Genomic DNA, 21052 nt, shown 5'->3' on the forward strand with positions numbered 1-21052 from the left:
AATAGCATTGAATGCTGCAGTTTCAAGTATCATTCCATCTTTATCTTCATTGGCATTTATTTTTCATCAAGGAGGCATCTGAGCATAATTTACATAACTGTGAAGTATGATTAAGGGTACAAGGGAAGAAGTAAATGATTATCTGAATTTGAGACAAAGAAATTCTATCTGCTGTACAGTTAGTAAAATCTCCATTCAACATCTTTATTCAACACCTGTATATTTGCATCAGTACCAGAAAAAGGGTTTTAACAGATTTCGCAAGCATGGCTTCCCTACCCACAGGTATCCCACAAGGTTACCACATTTTTTTTCTGCAAGTGATCCTTTCAGACTATAATTCCCAGGGTTCCTTGTAGGGAAGCCATAATAGTAAACATTAGCCTTGCAGGTCAGGTATGCCTGACATGGTTGGAAGCAACGCTGATCCACAGGGGGGAAAGGCACTACAGAAACGTATTTGCTTTTCTCTTTCAAGGTGGCTTATTTAAAATGTTGTGTAAGAAGAACAGAGACTCGTCAGTACTGCACACAGGAGAGGGTCACATCCCCAGCTATTTCCAGGTGGTCCACCTGTCCCGAAGGGATTCGATGGGTATAATTGAATATCACAATTCCATTCACAGTCACCTGATAGTTATTCTTTAGGTTGGTGATCTCCATCTAGTGGTAGAAAGTAAGAAAAGTTTTTATTCTGAGTTTTCAAACCATACTAATCCACACACAACAAGAGGCATGGAGCAGGTTTTATCAATTATATCAATTTTATTTGGGTTGCCATACTGTTGTTGAGGGGTTGTTGTTTTTTGCAGAGTCACTTCTGACATGGGTTGCTATACATCTGGATTTTCACAGACATCGCAGTGATTTCTGCCCAGACACTGTTTCTGACTGCCAAATCTCGGCAATGGGAAATTATGGACGTATGGCAACCCTAATTTTATACCAGTTTAATGATTTCCTAAAATGAAGCAGTTTGTTCAGAGTGCCAAGAATCCTGTCAGATGTATAGCACTACTTTATAAAAGTATAGCGCTCTGGTCCCAAGAAAAGTCCAGCCCCCTACTGGACTTATTAGGCTAATCTGGGGAAGGGGCAATCTCTCCCTACTTAGCTGCTTAAAAGGCATTGTTTGAGACAGAATGCTGGAATTGATGGTCTGATGTGGAAAGGCCAGTACAGTGGTGCCCCACAAGACGAACGCCTCACAAGACGGAATACCCGCTAGACGAAAGGGTTTTCCGTTTTGGAGGCGCTTCGCAAAACGAATTTCCCTATGGGCTTGCTTCGCAAGACGAAAAAGTCTTGCGAGTTCCTTCGGGGTTTTTTCCCTTCCCCCCCCTTTTCCTAAGCCGCTAAGCCGCTTATCAGCTGATCCGCTGATAAGCCGCTTAACAGCTGATCGCTAAAAGCCGCTAAACCGCTAATAGCGCTAATCCGCTCAGCTGTCAATGGGCTTGCTTCGCAAGACGAAAAAACCGCTATACGAAGAGCTTCACGGAACGAATTAATTTCGTCTTGCGAGGCACCACTGTATAAGCCAGTAAAATGGCTTCAGGAATATAAACACTGCTTTCCTTGATCAGGCCAAAGGTCCTTCTTCATGTGTTTTCACCTGCACATGAAGAGCAGGAGAAAGTGGCCAGTTCCTCTGCTAAAAGGGCAGGGGGCAAGGAGAGTGTTGGAAGGGTCTTTCCAAGATCAGCTGTTGAAACTAATAGCTGCCACAGAGTGTCAAAAGCTTCTGTGTAACTGTTTCAACCTAAGTTGGTATTGTTGATGAGGCGTGCCTTCTGACAAAGATCTGAAATGTAAAGCAGTGCAAATGCTCATTCCCCAAAGGTATTTCTTACATGGAAGGCCTGGCCAGGGGAGAAAGGCATGGCAGGCAAATGCCTCTCCTCAGAGCCCCAACTGCCGTGGATGAAGGTGTTCCGGACTATTGCTCCCTCCTTCAGTCGTGGGTTGATGTGCAGGGCGATGTTGCCGCTCATTGTGTTTTTCAGGTTCACATGGAATCTGGGAGGAAAAGGGCGACAATGCATATTCCTGGGGTCTCTAAAATGATACAACACGACTTTTAACCCAGCATAGATCTTAAGAGAACCAGGTCTTCCTGATCCTTTGCCAATTTAACTGCAAAAAACTGCAAAAATGACATGAAAGAGCAGGGAAATGGCTAGCGATCCAGAAGCCTTTGCACAGACCTTTGAAGGCTGTGGAGAGTTGGGAGTTTGAGAAAGGAGGTTTGGAGGGAGAAATTGTGATGGAGTTTGGCAGATTCTTGGCAGAGTTTGGTTCTTAGATGGTGTTCCCCACTATATACAATTTCACACATACCTGGAAATGTAACCCCTGCCTACAAGAACTTATAAAATGGGTCAAAACAAAAAAAATTCCTTCCAGTAGCACCTTAAAGACCAACTAAGTTAGTTCTTGGTATGAGCTTTCGTGTGCATGCACACTTCTTCAGATACACTCTGAAGAATCTGAAGTATCTGAAGAAGTGTGCATGCACATGAGAGCTCATACCAAGAACTAACTTAGTTGGTCTTTAAGGTGCTACTGGAAGGAATTTTTTTGTTTTGACTATGGCAGACCAACACGGCTACCTATCTGTACTTATAAAATGGGTGGGTGAGGTGGGTGGAATAAATAACTTCTTCACAGCTTTGCAAATAAATCTACTAAAGTTACATGACATGCCCACTGAAAATGTTTACTAGCCTGGCTGCTCCCAGTATAAATAATACTATCATCTTCTGTACACCTAACGTGGAGTGGGCTGCATTGAACTCACTGGGATTTAGTTCTGAGAAAATATGCCTAGGATCTGTTAGTTGCATGTGGCCAGAAAGAAAAAGTTATTTTGATCATTTTTGTTCTTGCCATAGCCTTGAGGACTCTCCATTATTTGCCACAAGTGACTGGGTAAGTGACTATTTACAACCTGCTGTTTCTTCGAGAAATACACAAAACAAATGGGTATTTGAGAGTACTTACCTGATAAACATTCTTCTTGAGCCTGCCTTTCTCCGCTTCTTGCTCTACAGCCATCTTAAATAATTCACTCTTGCATCTGTTTGGCCTAAACTTCTTGATCTGGCTTTTATTTCACTCATGGCTTATCCAGACTACCTTTTATGCCACATTTCTAGGCACAGGTCTGGGATTTAAAGCTTTGTGTCCAAGCAGGTTTTCTTTTTTGTCCCGGTGGTTTCCCTAGGGAAACCTGCGCTTTACTGCTGTTTACAGCAATCAGGTTTTCTGCAGATTTTTATTTGCTCTGATTTCAGCAGTAAAATGCAGATTTTCCCAGGGGAAGCACTGAGATGAAAAAAAAAACCCAACCAACATCACTCTGACACACAGCTTTAAATCCCAGATCTGTGCCTGAAAAGCGCAATGTAACAGAAAGTCTGGATAAGCCCATGATCTTTTTAGACCTGAGACTGCCCTGGATCAGATTTGTATTACCACACTGCTACCATCCCTTTCCTCCAATATACAGTGGAACCTCGGGTTACGTACCGTCCTCCTTATAAATGCTTCAGGTAATGAGCTCCACTTATCCTGGAAGTAGATGCCCTTAGTTGCAAACTTTGCCCTGGGATGCAAGTGGAAGTCGTGCGCCCACGATGTGGTGGCAGCGGGAGGCCCCATTAGCGAAAGCATGTCTCATGTTAAGAACGGTTTTGGCTTAAGAACAGACCTGCGGAACGAATAAAGTCCGTAACCGGAGGTACGGGTTAAGTACTTAATTCGTTCCGGAGGTCCGTTCTTAACCTGAAACTGTTCTGAAGCACCACTTTAGCTAATGGGGCCTCCTGCTGCCACCGCGCCGCCGGAGCACGATTTCTGTTCTCATCCTGAAGCAAAGTTCTTAACCCAAGGTACTATTTCTGGGTTAGCAGAGTCTGTAACCTGAAGCGTATGTAACCTGAAGCGTATGTAACCCGAGGTACCACTGTACTCAGGGTGGCATCTTTGAAGATTACTTTGCCTTACCCTCACAATAACCCTGTGAGTCTCTGGCTCAACCTCATGCAGTGAGCTTCATGGCTGAACGAGGATTTGAACTCTCCGGCCGAACCAAAGTGCTCACCACACTGGCTCTCGTTATTGTCCTCATTTGCAGGAAAGCAAACCTGCACCTAGGAGCCGCAGGTTGACCTAGAAGCTCAGCTTCTGCTGCATGTGTGAATGTTATGAAATCAGCCACCCTTCATGAAAGTCACTTGCATGTCGTTCCCAAACAACATCATTGCCAATCGAGAAAGAAAATTACTCTGAAAGAAAGAAATATTTTGGAAAAACCACACACAGCAAAGGTATACGTAGTAAGAAGGCAGCAAAATAAGATTCAAATGTGATAGGGAAGCGAATTAGATTGGTTGTATCTCTGGAACCTGCAGACATAATTTGACAGATACCGTATATACTCGAGTATAAGCCGACCCAAATATAAGCCGAGGCACCTCATTTTACCACAGAAAACTGGGAAAACTTATGGACTCAAGTATAAGCCGGTTCACCACACCACAAACCTCCTGGTGGGCCAGAGTGCGTGTGCACACGTGCACATGGCAGAGGGGGCTTCTCTCTCCCCCCCAGCCCCTCCCAACCCCCTGCCTACCTAGGTGCTGCCAAGATGCAGAGGCTGGTGGCGGCAGCAGCAGAGTAAGAACAAGCAGCCCAAAAGGGCTGCTTTCGGGCTGCTCATTCCTCTGCCGCTGCCGACAGCGGCAGAGGAGGAGGAAGGAGGAGCAGCCCGAAAGGACCCTCACTCAAGTATAATCTAAGGGGGGCTTTTCAGCATAAAAAATGTGCTGAAAAAGTCGGCTTATACACAAGTATATACGGTACTTTCTGATTGGCTTCAACTTCATATGATAATAATTGAATGTAGGAAGTTGGTGTATAATATTGCCCCCTCTGCTAACGCACCTGTTTGCGTGAAAAGGCACATTCCCCACAATTGTAATCTTGCGGAACTGAGTGAAATTCCCGGGGATGGCAATGTGGAATGGGACAGCCTGGAAAAAATAACAACAGGGATTCAGTCCTTCATCAAGAGAAGCAAGAAGACAAAGCAGAACTAAGACTCCCAGAAGCTGAAGCCACCCAGGAATCTGAAGAAAGTTCCTGCATTCAGAAGTCAGCACAGGTGGATCTTGATCCATTATCAGAGGCTGAAATTGGGTAGGCTGGTTGCAACCAAAGGACACAATTTACAAGTCAGCTGTAATCACTCTTCCTTAGCCCTAAAATGCAAGTACATCTTGAGCTACTAGAACCTTCCCACACTGTATCTCTATCCTCCAGGGAAAAGCAAGGTACGGTTTATTGCCTCTGATTATGAGGTGCCTCTAAACACCAAAAAAAGGACTAGTTTCTTAGTTTTTAGTTGCACCCTTGCCTTTGTGCCAATATATATGCAAATATCAAACGTCATTATTTCTATTTTCCTTGTCTTTTCTGAAAGAATATACACATCTTCTTGGTAGTGCTATGGGATCTCTTTAACTTGTCATAGCTTATGTCTTAAGGGGAGAAGCTGCTGGCACACAAAGTAAATCTGATTATATTTGCAGCTTGGTTGCCTCTTGATCCTTTTCTTTCATTGTGATCCTTTTCTTTCATTGTGCCCTGCCCAGACCCTCTTTGACTTCTGTCTGCTTTGCTGCCTCTTAACACTCAGCTTTCCCTAATCTAACTATGCAACCTATATCTAGACTTGGCCTGATGCCTGTACAAGATCAGACCAATCAGTCTTGACTAAGCGTCCTGTCTCCCAAGAGTGGACAGATTCAGGAGAAAAATGCCACAAGAACACTTCATATAGCCAAAAGGAGCTGCATCTGTTGTGTGGGTGTGTTGTAAATTATATTTGGGGCCTACAGACTGCCAGTTTACCATCTTTAATCTATGTCAAAAACGAGCAGAAATTTATCTACGATGGAGAACCAAGAGGCATAGAAAACAGAACACCAATATACTCACAGGATTGGACAAAGTTATTCCACTGTTACCCTGAGAAAAGATGAAGAAACAGAGAAAAAGTGAAAGGCCTTGCAATAATACTACTGTATTGCAGAACCGAAAAGCATAAAAATTCAGTCTAGACCAAACCCTTGCAGTCCTGCTTTATCTAAACTAAGTAGACTACAATATTGCCTCAGATTTTAACCCACACACCTGGGCCGTCTTCTTCTTCCTTGTCTGCAAAGAATGAAAAGAAAAGCATTTAATTTATATAGAACTATTGTTTGTATTAATTTTTTTGTTTCAGGGAACACTTGTTGAACACAGTGAATAGGTGGAGCAATCAAATGTCTCCAGAGTTGTCCACTAACTAGAGAGAATGTTTCACTGACTTGTCTTGCCAGTGCTTTTTTCCTTAAAAAATGTTTAGGGGTATTCTCATTTTCCTACTCATGCTGAAATACTGCCCCTTAGTGAGGCCAAACTTAGATTCACAAAATGTTTAGGGGTATGTGTACCGCTGTGTCCCCCCAGAAAAAAAGCCCCGAGTCTTGCTTTTTGATTAGTCAGTTTAAGTGTATCCCCCCTAAATATAATTTTAAATGTTTTCTTTGCAAGGGCCCTGCATGAAATATCAGAATCTACAGGTAAATGTACCCCTGCCCGTACGGGCCAGTCGTGTCCGACTCTAGGGTTGTGCGCCCATCTCACTTAAGAGGCCGGGGCCAGCACTGTCCGGAGACACTTCCGGGTCACGTGGCCAGCGTGACGAAGCTGCTCTGGCGAGCCAGCACCAGCGCAGCACACGGAAACGCCATTTACCTTCCCGCTATAAAGCGGTACCTATTTATCTACTTGCACTTAGGGGTGCTTTCGAACTGCTAGGTGGGCAGGAGCTGGGACCGAAAGATGGGAGCTCACCCCGCTGCGGGGATTCGAACCGCCGACCATGCGATCAGCAAGTCCTAGGCACTGAGATTTTACCCACAGCGCCACCCGCGTCCCCATCAGAATCTATACTAAGAAAGAGATGAAAAATCATCACTCTGGAATCTATGAATACTCCAGCTTCTTCTCATGTAACATATCACCCTAATTCTTAACCCAATTCTTCTCCTAATCCTCACTTCCTCTCTGCAATCCTGACTTGCCAGTGGGTGGATCTATACGTAGCTCAGTGGGAGGGAACAAAACTCTTCCACAGTCTCATTATTTTGCAGGTAGCATTAAACGCATACCAGAAAATTTAGGTTTGCACAATCAAAGTGGATTAAAGCACGTGGATTAAACGGCGTTTCCGTGCGCTGCTCTGGTTCGCCAGAAGCGGCTTAGTCATGCTGGCCACGTGACCCGGAAGCTGTACGTCGGCTCCCTCGGCCAGTAAAGCGAGATGAGCGCCGCAACCCCAGAGTCGTCCGCAACTGGACCTAACGGTCAGGGTTCCCTTTACCTTTACTATGTGCTTGGTTTGTTTTTCTGTTCTTTTTCTAATATTTCCCTACAACTGTTTTTCATATTGTATATACTGTACATTGATTTTAAAAAATGGAAGAAGAAGAAGAAAGTCCCACAGATTTCAACAGGACTTATTCCCAGCCAGGTAACTGAGTATAGGATCGCAACCTGTGGAACCTTCTGCCTGGAAAGCATGTATCTTTCTCATGGAGCTATGCCCTGCTTCCACTGAGCTCTGGGCTCAGTGCCAATCCATTTGCCAACAGGATTCTGTTGTTGTACGACAAACACAACAAGTCACCATTTGTGAGTGGATCAGGGTGCCTGGTTGTGCCTCCCATCCTTTAGCCCAGTAGTTTATAGGATCTGTGAAGTTTCCATGAAGCTACTCACAGAAAAAGATGGCTGCACAAAGTTCGGCTGAGCAAACATACCACCAACCTGGAAAAAAAGAGATATATCATTAAGAGAGCATTAACTTTGGCACTGATAGAAGGATATATAGCGTTTTGACTCTGTTAGCTCTGGGATGCAGTTTCAGCATTATTATTATTGTTATTGTTATTATTATTATTGTAGGCAGATGTCACTTTAGGGTTGCTAACGCAGAGGCGCACTCTGTTGGTATGTTTAACCTTGAGGACTGAGGGGGGGGGGGATATGGTAACACTGCTCAAATATCTGGAAACCGTCACAAAGAAGAGGGGAAAGACTCATTTGCTCCTGGGAATGAACTAGATCTTAAGTTACAGAAGGGTAGACTTCAGTTGAACGTTAGAATAAACGTTCACTGTGCATTTGGACACCTCTTAAGATATCGTAACAAAATTTTGCATGATGGTTCTTGAGATCAAGACACAGGGCTTTGTCTGTTTGGATATAGCTAGATGTCATTTTGAGCCTTTCAAGACTGAACTGATTTAAACCACTGCTTTCAAAACTGAACTGATATATATATATATATATAGTTTCTGAGAATTTCCGAGCCACACAGGGTATGAGACCACTGGTTACGTATATGGGGTCATAGGGCTCGCGCTTATTGGAGGTCTGCAAGTTGACGTTAGACAGCCTTGTTCTAGGAATGCCTTAGTGCTGAACAGTGGAGAAGGTTGGCCCAGATGATCTGCACAACAGGTGTGGGGAACCTTTGGTCCTCCAGATGTTGCTGAACTATAACTTCCATAATTTCTGGCCACAATTGCTTGGGAGTTTGTAGTTCAGCAATATCGGGGGGCAGAGGTTCCCCCCTCTGAGTCTACAAGGCTCCTCTAACAGTGATTCTGTGATTGGCTTCCAAGAATTAGGGAGGTAAAGGTTCAATGTGAACACAAACAGGATTCTCAGCTATTACCCCCCAGTGCACCATGTGCTCAACAGTCATGTGGCTAGGTCTTCAGTGGGTGACCTTGAATAAGTCACTTATTTCTCCGTTCCAACCCGGAAAATGACAAAACTAGTGGCCTACCTTGCAAGGAGTTATGAAGGTGAATGTAGTACAGTGGTACCTCTAGTTACAAATGCCTCAGGTTACAAACTCCGCTAAATAGGAAGATTTGCCTCAAGTTGAGAACTTTGCCCCAGGATGAGAACAGAAATCATGTGCCGGCGGTGCAGTGGCAGCAAGAGGCCCCATTAGCGAAAGCCCGCCTCTAGTTAAGAACAGTTTCAGGTTAAGAACGGTCCTCCAGAATGAATTAAGTTCGTAACTAGAGGTACCACTGTAAAGCACTTTGTACACTGAAACTGCTACATAAATAACCAGCACTAATCAATCCCCACCAGCACCCCCCCCCCCGCCCACTAGATTTGCAAAGCAAAGAGATGCAAACAAACTAAGGGCTTCTACTTACTGTGGTGGCTGTCACAACATTGTAAGCAGGAGGGGTGTATGGGGGTGGAGGCTGAAACACAATAAAAATACGTTTGGAAATAAGAACTATTTTTTAAAACAACAACAACAACTTGCCCTTTTGGCACTGTCTCTTTTCCCAATTTGATCCAAAAGCCATCAACTGCCACCTTAAAGTGATACATCCATTTGAAAATATATGAATGAGTAAATAACATTATTGGCTTCCAAAGCAAAAAAAAAATTCTTTTTTATTTGTTTGCTTCCGAAGCAAGTTTGCATTTCTCATGCCCTCTTAAGATTAAGTATGAGCACACAAAGCCACTTTGTACTAAGTCAGATCACTTATCCAGCTTGGCCCATTCTGCTTACTCCAACTGGCAGCATCTTGGGTAACAGGGCCATGAGACTTCTGGTAGAATCCTCAGACATGCCTCTCACAGTTCTCTTACCTGATATTTGAAAATTTGAAACTTAGCATTATTGGTGGCGGTAGCTTATTTATGGAATGCCTTCTCTGAGAGGTCTGCCTGCTGCCCACTTTCTTGTACACATATCAGGCAAAGGCTAATCAAGAAGAATCTTAACCCTGCTGATCACCTTGTGATATAAAGCAAAACCTTCTGCTTCACATATTTCTGTTTCAGTGTGGGTACTGTGAAATCAGTTTCAAGAACTGGCAAAGACGCACAGCAAGTACGTTTCAAAAAATAACTTACAGAACAATCCTAATGGGACACAGGGTGGGTGGGTGGAATTCTGTCAAATTCTGCCAAGGTCCCAAAAGCTTATGCCAGGCAATGCAACTGAAGGTTTATTTGGGGTCACAAGGAGGCTTGGGATCCTGTACACCCACAGCCTCCTCTGACAGAGGCTTGGCATGCCCCCAACACAGTTCATTGTTGGTCTTGCCACCGCTGGTGCAGCAATGGCAGAGCACAGCACCTAAGTTTTCTGCCACCACTAGGAAGAAGAGTCTGTCTGCAAACCACCTTCTCTGGCACAGAGGGAGATCTGCAGCATCCCTCCCCAGGATTGCTCCCCAAGAAGGGTAAGTTGTTCATACAAATTGACTGCATCTTGTTTCTAGTGTTCAAGCTCGCATGAGAACTGCAGCCACAAATGTTTTGTCTCTTCCGACTCCATATCTCACCAGTTGCCAGCACCTCATTTTAAAATTAGACTGACACATTTCTAAGTGTTCTCCTTTGATTTGCAAATGGCTGCTACCCACATTACAAGGTACCATATTTTTCGCTCTATAAGATGCACCAGACCACAAGATGCACCTAGTTTTATAGGGGGAAAACAAGAAAAAAAATATTCTGAATCTCAGAAGCCAGAACAGCAAGAGGGATCGCTGCGCAGTGAAAGCAGCAATCCCTCTTGCTGTTCTGGCTTCTGGGATAGCTGCACAGCCTGCATTCGCTCCATAAGATGCGCACACATTTCCCCTTACTTTTTAGGAGGGAAAAAGTGAGTTTTATAGAGCAAAAAAATACAGTACATGATCCACCATGGCAAGCTGAAATTGGAGGAGGTGTAAGAGGTGAAACTGTGCAACTCACATTAGTGCCAGCAAAGCTGATGCAGTTCAAAGACACATCTCCATTGATCTGCAGTGTCTGGACCTCATGGAAAGGAAGGCGGTGTCTGTACTCCAGGAAGTGGTTGCCATTGACGGATACCTAGAATAATGGAAGGAGGAGGTGAGATTAGTTCTTGGGAAACAAGAGGCAGAATTTGTGCTCCTAATCCGGGGGTGGAACTTGGAGGGACAACCTGGTTAAGGTGTTGGAGTCAGTGAGTTGAACTAGATCATAATCAGAGTAGACTCACTGAAATTGATGGAACTAAACTGACTATCATGACCATTAATTCCAGTTGTCTACTCTGTGTAGAACTACAATTGGATATAAGTAACTCTTAGCATTTAACTTTATTGTTATGAGTTTGGAGGAGGTTGAGGAACTGGTTAGGCGAGTCCCTTTGAGACAAGGCAAGATTTTGTGACCCACCGATGCTGCTGCCACTTCATGGGCAACCCAGGTAAAGGAGGAGGAAGAGGTGTAGCATGGCAGCGCAGCACATTCCCATTTCACCTCGGGTGACACAACGTGACACACTGTCCCTGTCCTCCCCACTATGACGAGATGGATGATATTTCTATTCAAATCATAGCAAAATGGCAGGCGCAAATATTATGCAAATCTGTGTCTCCTTTTTTGGTGGTGCACACATGCCTGCCCTCCTCTTATGGTTTCAGTATTTAATAATAGAACCATTCAGAAAATTCACTGTCAAGTTTATTTCTTAAAGGTTGTTTGAATAAAATTATTATAAGCATAAATACACCCCCGTACATGATTATACAGACTACAGCAATCTCCATAATGCCTTGGATTGATTGATGTCCTATGTTTGTTTGGGTTCTCTCTTGGTCTAGCTGCTTAAAGCTGAATGACAGCCCATAAGGAGACAGTTTGGTTCATTGTCCTGGACGTCTCATATGATCTGTGGCAGTCTACCTTCTTCTTGGATTAGAATTCCACCCTTGTTCTACTTCACAAACAAGATGAATTTTAACAGGGAGAAATGTAAAGTATTGCACTTGGGCAAAAAAAATGAGAGGCACAAATACAAGATGGCTGACACCTGGCTTGAGAGCAGTACATGTGAAAAGGATCTAGGAGTCTTGGTTGACCACAAACTTGACATGAGCCAACAGTGTGACACGGCAGCTAAAAAAGCCAATGCAATTCTGGGCTGCATCAATAGGAGTATAGCATCTAGATCAAGGGAAGTAATAGTGCCACTGTATTCTGCTCTGGCCAGACCTCACCTGGAGTACTGTGTCCAGTTCTGGGCACCACAGTTCAAGAAGAACACTGACAAATTGGAACGTGTCCAGAGGAGGGCAACCAAAATGGTCAAAGGCCTGGAAACGATGCCTTATGAGGAACGGCTAAGGGAGCTGGGCATGTTTAGCCTGGAGAAGAGGAGGTTAAGGGGTGATATGATAGCCATGTTCAAATATATAAAAGGATGTCACATAGAGGAGGGAGAAAGGTTGTTTTCTGCTGCTTCAGAGATGTGGACACGGAGCAATGGATCCAAACTACAAGAAAGAAGATTCCACCTAAACATTAGGAAGAACTTCCTGACAGTAGGAGCTGTTCGACAGTGGAATTTGCTGCCAAGGAGTGTGGTGGAGTCTCCTTCTTTGGAGGTCTTTAAGCAGAGGCTTGACAACCATATGTCAGGAGTGCTCTGATGGTGTTTCCTGCTTGGCAGGGGGTTGGACTCGATGGCCCTTGTGGTCTCTTCCAACTCTATGATTCTATGATTCACCCACTAGGTGGTAGCAGCTATCAAACAAACGGGACTTGTGAGGAAACCCATTGAGCAGAACTCACATATGAAGCATTTATTCTGTAGTTTCAGAAGCCTGGCCCTCCTGAAATGGAAGGCTGTGCCCACACTTGTACAAGCGCCACACCCCTCAGCATGAAAGTATGCACAGAACCCCCTAAACACTTCACTTCCCAGCTACACGCTTACTGCGGTTAGGGATGGGCAAATAAAGCCATTCAAGTTTCTGCAGGTTTCTAATTCTTCCAGTCCTAAGTTCATTTCTCCACAATTTGCATATCGGTCTGTTCATTTCTGTTTTAATTCCTCGTGAGAATTCATTGCAACATCGGGCCAGCTTGCACAGCTCTTATACAGCCTTTATATATTTCTTCTTCCCTATCATCATCCCCTGCCAAAACGTTCTTGTCAGCCGAGCTGCATCTCTGACGGGAATGTGGCGGGAGGGAAAGGAATGGGGAATCATATCTCTTATAGAATCATATACAGTGGTACCTCGCAAGACGAATGCCTCGCAAGACGGAAAACTCGCAAGAAGAAAGAGTTTTCCGTTTTTCGAGGTGCTTCGCCAGATGAATTTCCCTATGGGCTTGCTTCGCAAGAAGAAAGCCCATAGGGAAATCTCCGGGGACCTCTTTTAAAATGCTGGCGGTCGGGAGCAAAGACTTTCGCCCACCGCCGGCCTTCAGAAGAGGTCCTGGACTGTTCTGAAGGCCGGCGGGGGGCAAAAGTCTTTGCTCCCCCCCCGCCTGCCTTCCCGGGACAGCGGAGGCTTCGCTGCTGCCCTGAAGGCTGTTCTGAAGGCCGGCGGGGGGCAAAAGTCTTTGCTCCCCCCCCCGCCTGCCTTCCCGGGACAGCGGAGGCTTCGCTGCTGCCCGCCAGCATTTTAAAATCGCCCCGGGACAGCGGAGAAGTCTCCGCTGTCCCGGGGGCTTTTAAAATGCTGGCGGTCGGCAGCAAAGCCCTCCTGTCCCCGGAGCTTGCGGGGCGGGAGGTGGGGAGAAGGGCTTTTCTTCCCACCGCCAGCCTTCAGAACAGCCTTCTGAAGGCTGGCAGTGGGAAGAAAAGCCCTTGTGTGTCCCCCCCAGCCTTCAGAAGAGGTCGGGGGACAGACTGTCCCCGGACCTGGTCTGAAGGCGGTTTCCATAGGAACGCATTGATTGATTTTCAATGCATTCCTATGGGAAACCGTGCTTCGCAAGACAAAAAACTCGCAAGAAGAAAAAACTCGCAGAACGAATTAATTTCGTCTTGCGAGGTACCACTGTAACTGTAGAGTTGGAAGGGACCCCAAGGGTCATCTACTCCAACCCCCTGCAAAGCAAGAATTGCAACACGAGGCTCCCCATCCAATATGAAACCATACCCTGCTTAGCTTTGCAAATGTGCTAGCAGCTCTATTGCTGCACCGCTATGGGGCCAATCTTCTGCTGGCCTAAACATAAAGCCAAGTCGGAGTCCATGCTGGAGATAAATCTTGCACTAGCAAATTATCAAGCCCTTCTCCTGCAAGAGACAAAGGGGCTGCACGGTAGACAGCGAGCCGGAGCAGTTTCTCCAGCCTCCTCACCTGATAGCAGTGGCTCTTGACGTTGAGGATCATCTCAAAATAAATATTTGGCTGGAAAGGCATGTTGTAGGCCCGCTCCTCAGCTCCCCAGCGGCCTCCTTGCTGCGTGTTGCACACGACGACTCGGCCTTCGTCAAAACGGGGGTTGAAGTGGAAGGCGATGTTGCCGTTGCCGCACACTAGATTGACCGAGAATCTGAAATATGAGGGGATGGTTGGGCTGAAGCTCAGTGGGAAGAGATGGGCAGGTGGGCTGGTGGACCATGACCACACCTGCAGGGAATGAACTGGAGAGATGGAATGGAGGGGAGGGGAGGGGAAAGGGGCGATTCGGAGAGAGCAGGAGCCATGAAGGTGCATAAAAGATTGCGTTGTTTAATGAGCTGCGTACACACCTTCTCTTTAAAGCACAGTCCTCTCCCCCAAGAACATTGGGAGCTGTAGTTTACCCCTCAAGGACCTAGAATTCCCAGCACCCATAACAAACTACAGTTCCCCAGAGGTTCTTTGAGGGCACTTTAAACGTATGGTGGACCAAAAAAGAAATTTTTTTTGAAGAGACTGGCAAAAAAAATTGTATTCCTCAACTAGCATCATTGTCCATATTTGATAATCAAAATCCTGGTGTTCCTTACATTTTTAATGGTGGCGGCTCGACGGCTGATAAGTACTGGTAAAACTACTCTAGGACTAACATTATCCAGGTGGTATGCAAACATTTGGCAAACTGATTTAGTTGAAAAGTTAATGGGAAGATTGAAGGCTATATTTTTTTTTTTTAATGACTGACATAGTTTTGTTTCATTTCATATGTTAACAAAGCTTAGTCACACGATAATTCCTCCATCAACCCATGGAGAGACTCTTTAAGTTAATCTACTGGACTTCACACAGAAGCACCATGCTTTTTAGGATAATGTTTGTTAATTGTATGTTCAGAAAGCCAGTCAATAAAAATATTTGCCAAAAAAACCCCAAAGTATGCCACTTCAAGCCACCCCTACCATTCTGAGTGAATAACAATATATATAGCCACATGCAAAATAAATTACAGGGCTTTGTTTTAATAACTGTGCATATGTTGTGTGATTTGACATGCTTGGGTGAGAAAAGTTCCATATTCAATATACCTATTGAAGGTACAGGGACCCTGACCACTTTTGCTCCTCTCCACCCTATTTTGTTTGTTTGTTTGTTTGTTTGTGTGAAGTTCCTTTTGGCCTAGTGCAGACCCTCAACATGGCTCACAATATTAAAATAAAATAAGAATAAATTTAAAAATAGCCATTTAGGCTGGGATCCCCAAATAGCTACTTTTGACACACTTGAAGGGATGGCGAAGCTTAATGTGGTTTCTGCCTTTTTAATAGATCTTCTCCCCAAGCTGCCTCATGACATAAACCATTTCTGAGACTTCCTACAGTTTCAAAAGTGGCTCGTTGTGTGACAGGGTGCTATTCAAGAAACAAAGTCCTCTTTGGTACCAGGAACTAGTTTTCTGCTTCTTTAGATTAAAGTCATAAAACTTTGTTTAAAAAAACAAACAAAAACCCAACAACAATCTCATGATATCATGCTGCAAAACAAGCCTCTCAACAGCACCCTCAGATCAGTATCTCCCTCACACAAGAAAGGCTTTTTTGAATGATTCTTCTTTAAAAGAAAATAAAAACTTTACCATTTGCTTGAAAGCCAGTTGTGTGAGGTAAATTACCACAAAACACTTGAAGACCATTCTATGGTTGCTTATGGCAGATTCCTCACTCCCATTTACCACCAGTAATGGGCAAAGATGTAAGTGGGGGAGCTGCCATATTGGCAGCCATGGGATGTTCTTCAGGTGGTTTTGTGGTAATTTACCTCACGTGTCTGTATAAGAACAGCACCCCATTACTAGGGGCTGGTTTTCAAGCAACTGGTAAATTGTTGCTTCTTTTAAAAATGAAATCCCTTACTATCAAAGGGATATAATTTCTCCACAGAAATTAGCGTCAAGTATCATGAGCTATGCTATATACAGTGCCGCCACCAAACACGGTGGTCTATGGGTATTTTGAAGTGTTTGCTGGAATGAGCCCTAAATCCTTAATCCTGCTGTTTTTCCAGCAGGTAGTATGCCCTCCTTTACAGAAGACAGTCCTCTGTTTGAAGGGATTTCTGGTCTAAACCCTGTTTAAAGGCCTTTTCAGTGATGGCTCCCCATTTGTGGAATGCTCTCCTCAGGGAGGCTCACCTGGTGCCATCATTACTTACTTATAGGCACCAGGCAAAAAAACATTTCTTGTCACCAGACCTGTGGCTTTGAATTACCCGTGGCCTAAAACATTAGATTAGAAGAATGCTTTAGCCATGCCTTTTTAAAATACTAATGAGTTTTAGCTTTTTCTGTTTTGCTTTATGCTGGCTTTAATGTATGTGTTATCTATTTATCTTTGTAAGCTGTCTGGGTTGTGTGTGTGTGTGCGCGCTACTAATAAGTTTAATTAATTAATCAATGATAAAAAACAGCCAGTAAGGAGACCTTGGAAGGGCCCATCAGCAATGAGCACCTGGGAGTACGTAGGCACACAGCTCACCTGCTCACAGTCTTCCCCACTATAATGAGAGCAGATGTATTGGTCTTTTTTAAAATAAAATTATGGTACACAGATTTCTCTAACTTAGTTATACTCGGAGGAGACCCACTTAAAATAGGGAACCTACATTAGCCTTCTCCGTTAGCTTTAATGAGTCTAACTCTGAGGAGAACTAGCATTAGGTACAACCCAAGATTTCTGCACATTTTGGGCAAATCTGTCCCCTCTTATTTGTGGTGACATCTAAGTGACACCCTAGTTAAAGGAGATGGGTAGATTAAAAACTGCACCACACTTTCAGGGGAAGGAAAATGTGGGTCCCTTGTGGGGAAAACTACATGTTATTGCCTGGGCATTAGTAACTGGAACCAACCCCCTTTGTGGCTAAATACTGGTAAATTGTAATATTTCTACAGATATTCTTAAAATCAAGAATACTGGTAACAGGGTAGGGCTTGATGTTAAACCCTCCAAGTTCGGGGGTAGACCACATCAGTATGGGCGGTGAAGTCCACTGCAGAATCAGTTTATTCACTTGTGGTGAAGAGCTAAAAATAACGATAGTAAAGGCTGGATGGAGTTGTGGCTTTAATCGTTCTGGAAACTATTCCAAAAGGAAAACACTGCCCATGTTGTTGTTTCTCCTGGTTCCTTGTTCACACAAATATATTTTGTCCCCTGAGGCACAATGCAAACGACACCTCCTCTAATGTCAACATGAAAGTTACCTAGGGCTGGGCAAGTTATTATGGCGCCTGAGGCAGGAAATCTCACATCTCCCCGAGAGTAAAAATCTCAATAAATATAAAAGTAAATAAGAGGTGATTTAATGCCTTGTCTTGCCGACACCCAAAATTTCAGCCACCTGAGGCAACCAATTTACTCTGCCCAATGCTAGGGCTGTTCCTGACAGAGCAACGTCACATTAAATGCAAAATGTGAGGCACTCTCTGAAATTTGGGAAAGTGGGGGAAAGTCAGTGAAGAGGAAGGAGACGGAAAGACTGTAGAAACAGAGAATCTAATTTGAGGGAAAGGTATTGATGAGGCGGGAGAGGCACAAAGAGCTAAGTGGAAGCAGGACAAACCTTTTCACAGAAACCCGGACTTGCCCTTGGATTACAATCATCTTCCCCTCAGTCAGACCCCCAAAAATGGGGCCAGTAAAGGGAACGCTCTGTGGGGCAGAAAAAAGAAAAGAAAAAGGTGGTCATCTGCTGGGTCCCTATTCCCCAAACTCAAGTATAATTTCCCCAGGCGTTATATATCTCTGAATATCATTGGTGTGATAAACAATGGAAATGGTCTTAAAAGTCCTGTTTTCAAAATACACATTTTTAGCTTAAGGCCCCAAACTTGGTGGTGGCGACATTCCGGGCAAAGATTTGACTCAAATTTGGTAGTGCGCAAGGAGTGAAAGACCGTAGGGGCAACTTAGATTGCATTGACTGGAAGGCAGCAAAGAGTCACAACCACTTTAAATTTTGCCTTGTTTTTTACCATGCCTTTTGGTTGAGGTAACATAGCCAAGGTTATTCAGCATTTATCCCAATACACTTCCACAGAGCTAACACGAAGCTTAGGCGATGTCTGGTTTTTACTGAGCATTTGTTCCAATTTGTTTATACTACAATGAGCACCCATCCCAATTTGCTTGCGGGAGGCTTACATGTCTTCTCGCTGTTACTTCGTTCATTGCATACTTTCCAAAACACTTTCCAAACCACAAAAAGGGCTCTTCTTTGTTAAGCAGATTTATTGCACTAGGGTAACAGAACCCATCAGTCCACTTTAACTGTGCAAACCTAAAGTTCAGGTACGCACTTGAATCTCTCCCACAAAACAATGTCAGTCCAGAGGAATCCAGAGAAATTGAGGAGCTGAGCTTTCCCATTACTTATCTCCCTGCCAAGAAAAGCCTTATCCGCTTCTGGTCTGCATTTTCTCTGGGGTTTTTCTGTAACTCAATTATCCCTACAGCAGCTCAAGCCTAGCTGTAAGGATGCACATAGAAAGCTTGTTGCAAGGAGACAGGGAAGGGCTAGTCAGATGTCCCGGCTAGTTCATCCTTAGGAGAGACACAACCTCTTAGAAAATGTCTATGCAGTCTTCCTGACCACCACCTTATCAAGCTTTCCCCTCTTACACACTCTTCATACTCACCGGGTTTAAAATAGGCTGCAAAGCCATCTTGGAGCTTCCTGGATCTCAGTATCTGGTCCTTCTCTTTCTATGCCCTTCTGAAGGAAAAGGAAAAGCTTGCTAAAGCAGAATTAAGTTTCGTTTCCTCAGAAAAGTAGGCGGGGTACAAAACTGGCCACTGTTTGTTCTTTTATCAAATGGGAATAAAGCTATTATCAGGAACCCAAGAGATAGCAATGAACCTGCTCCAACAACACCAGTTGCCGCATATTTTTTCTGGCACGATACATTTTTTTACAACATGAAGGTGCAGCAAGGGGAGGAGAGAAGGGTTATCTGTTGAATTTTTGCCTCTTTTGCAGCCATTAAAGCACTCTGTACTGAAATACAGAAGCAGGCAAAGGTTTACTATCTGCTAGCTCATATGAGAAAGTTCTGTTTAGGGATTGGGTGTGTGTAGAATTCTGTTTAGTTTGTATTTGAAGGTGAACTTCGTACTTTTTGAGTCAATACATGATCTGAAACACAGCCATCCTTTGAAATTTGGACTTCTCTGAATTTTGCAATGCAGTTCTCCAACCAACCAATGTGCTAAAAAAATGCAGGTACTGATGTAAAGGTGCACATAAAATACTCATCATAGGGACAATAACATACAAAATGCATTCTATTACGGGAAACTGATTTGTAAAAATATGTATATTTTGCATAGAGAAAAGGTGTGTATTCGGACTAAGCACTAAGATGTGGACGGATATTCATGAGGACTTTTTTTTTTTTAAGTCACAAACTGATGTGGAAATGTCTGACTGGAAATGTGAGAAACTGAGAGAAATCAAAATTGACAGATTTGCCCATCCAAATGCCTGTGTGAGACAAAAGTTACCACATGCTCACAGCAGATTATAACAGCATGGTAAAATAATCCTTATCTTGCTCTACCTCCCTAAGGAGATCAGAATGGTATACACTCAATCCAGTATAACAATGTAAGCAAGTGATAGAAAACAACAGAACTCACAGCAGCCCAAATAAGTATGAGGGCCAAAAGACCTGATTAAAAGGAAAAAATTAAGCCAACCTCCTAAGGGCAAACAGTGAATGATCACCTTAAGGGTAGAACATAACCATCAGAGCTGGTAGCCACTGACAGCATTATCTCAATGAATTTGCCTAATTCTCTTTTAAAGTCATTCAAGTTGGTGGCCATCAAACGTCGGGGGGGGGCATAGAAAATAGCATATTAAACATTGCCATCTTTTGGATACCTAGAAGGAAGGCAAGAAAGGCCTCTGTCGAAGATTTTGATTCTCAGGAAAGATTATATGGAGGGACAGAGGACGTAGTTATACAGCTGCAAATAAAACTTTTAAAGCAGGCATTCCCAAACCTGGCCCTCCTATGTTTTGGGACCACAATTCCCATCACCCCTGACCTGTTAGCTAGGGGTGATGGGAGTTGTAGTCCCCAAACAGCTGGAGGGCCAAGTTTGGGGGTGCCTGTTTTAAAGTGTGTTGTTAATTGCAATATACAAATGTGACACTAGATGGTGACATTGAGCTATGGCAAACTCAATGTATTTTTCGGAACATTTTTTTAAAAAAAGCATTTTCACAGCTTTTTTTATATGTGTGTAGATTCCACCAGAGTCCTCCAGGTTACCTGGCCCCCCAACCAATTTCAGGCTTTATGGGTCAAGGCAGGTTCATTGACCTGTACTTGGAAGCAGATAAGCAGCCAATGCAGCTGGGAGGGGGGGGGAGGAATAACAACAGCTGTATATTTTATTTTGCCCTATATATTCATCAGTTTCTAGAATGCTTACTATAAAGCACCTCAAAGCCCGTTGGCTGGCATCCGTCTTTCTTGGGAGACCATGGAGGCGTGCGCCTTTGAGGGTGCAGTCAAAGTGTTGGAAGGTTACAGTGCCTGCTCTGGCATGCAGGAGAGTCATGTTTTGTTGCAGCCTGGGGCAGATGAAGCGCTTTGCAATAATAAGAATCAAAATGTTAAAACATACTGTTACACGCCACCCCAGCCTCCAAGCAGAGTGGGATTCTAGGGGTCCAGGCGCTTATCCGAGGTCTGTGTTTCCTTCGGA

General features: G+C 44.1%; 1 protein-coding gene across 2 annotated transcripts; it reads right to left on the minus strand.

The window, feature by feature from the left end:
- Nucleotides 1-32: 32 nt before the first annotated feature.
- On the minus strand, nt 33-19326 carry LOC309376111 (galectin-4-like). Of its 2 annotated transcripts, XM_081922301.1 has the most exons (11): nt 18973-19322; nt 17898-17986; nt 14235-14430; nt 10861-10980; nt 9294-9344; nt 7834-7881; nt 6199-6222; nt 6004-6033; nt 4948-5036; nt 1854-2019; nt 33-663 (listed from the first exon to the last, which is right to left on the minus strand). In XM_081922301.1, the coding sequence occupies exons 1-11, from the start codon at nt 18997-18999 to the stop codon at nt 520-522; spliced, it is 984 nt and encodes a 327-aa protein (XP_081778427.1). In that variant the 5' UTR covers nt 19000-19322; the 3' UTR covers nt 33-519. The 2 variants fall into 2 exon arrangements, with proteins under 2 accessions (XP_081778427.1, XP_081778428.1); XM_081922302.1 differs by lacking the exon at nt 6199-6222 and having other exon boundaries at nt 18973-19326.
- Nucleotides 19327-21052: the final 1726 nt, after the last annotated feature.

The sequence above is a fragment of the Podarcis melisellensis genome (assembly GCF_964234715.1).
Source record: "Podarcis melisellensis genome assembly, chromosome: 8".
Lineage (NCBI taxonomy): Eukaryota > Metazoa > Chordata > Lepidosauria > Squamata > Lacertidae > Podarcis > Podarcis melisellensis.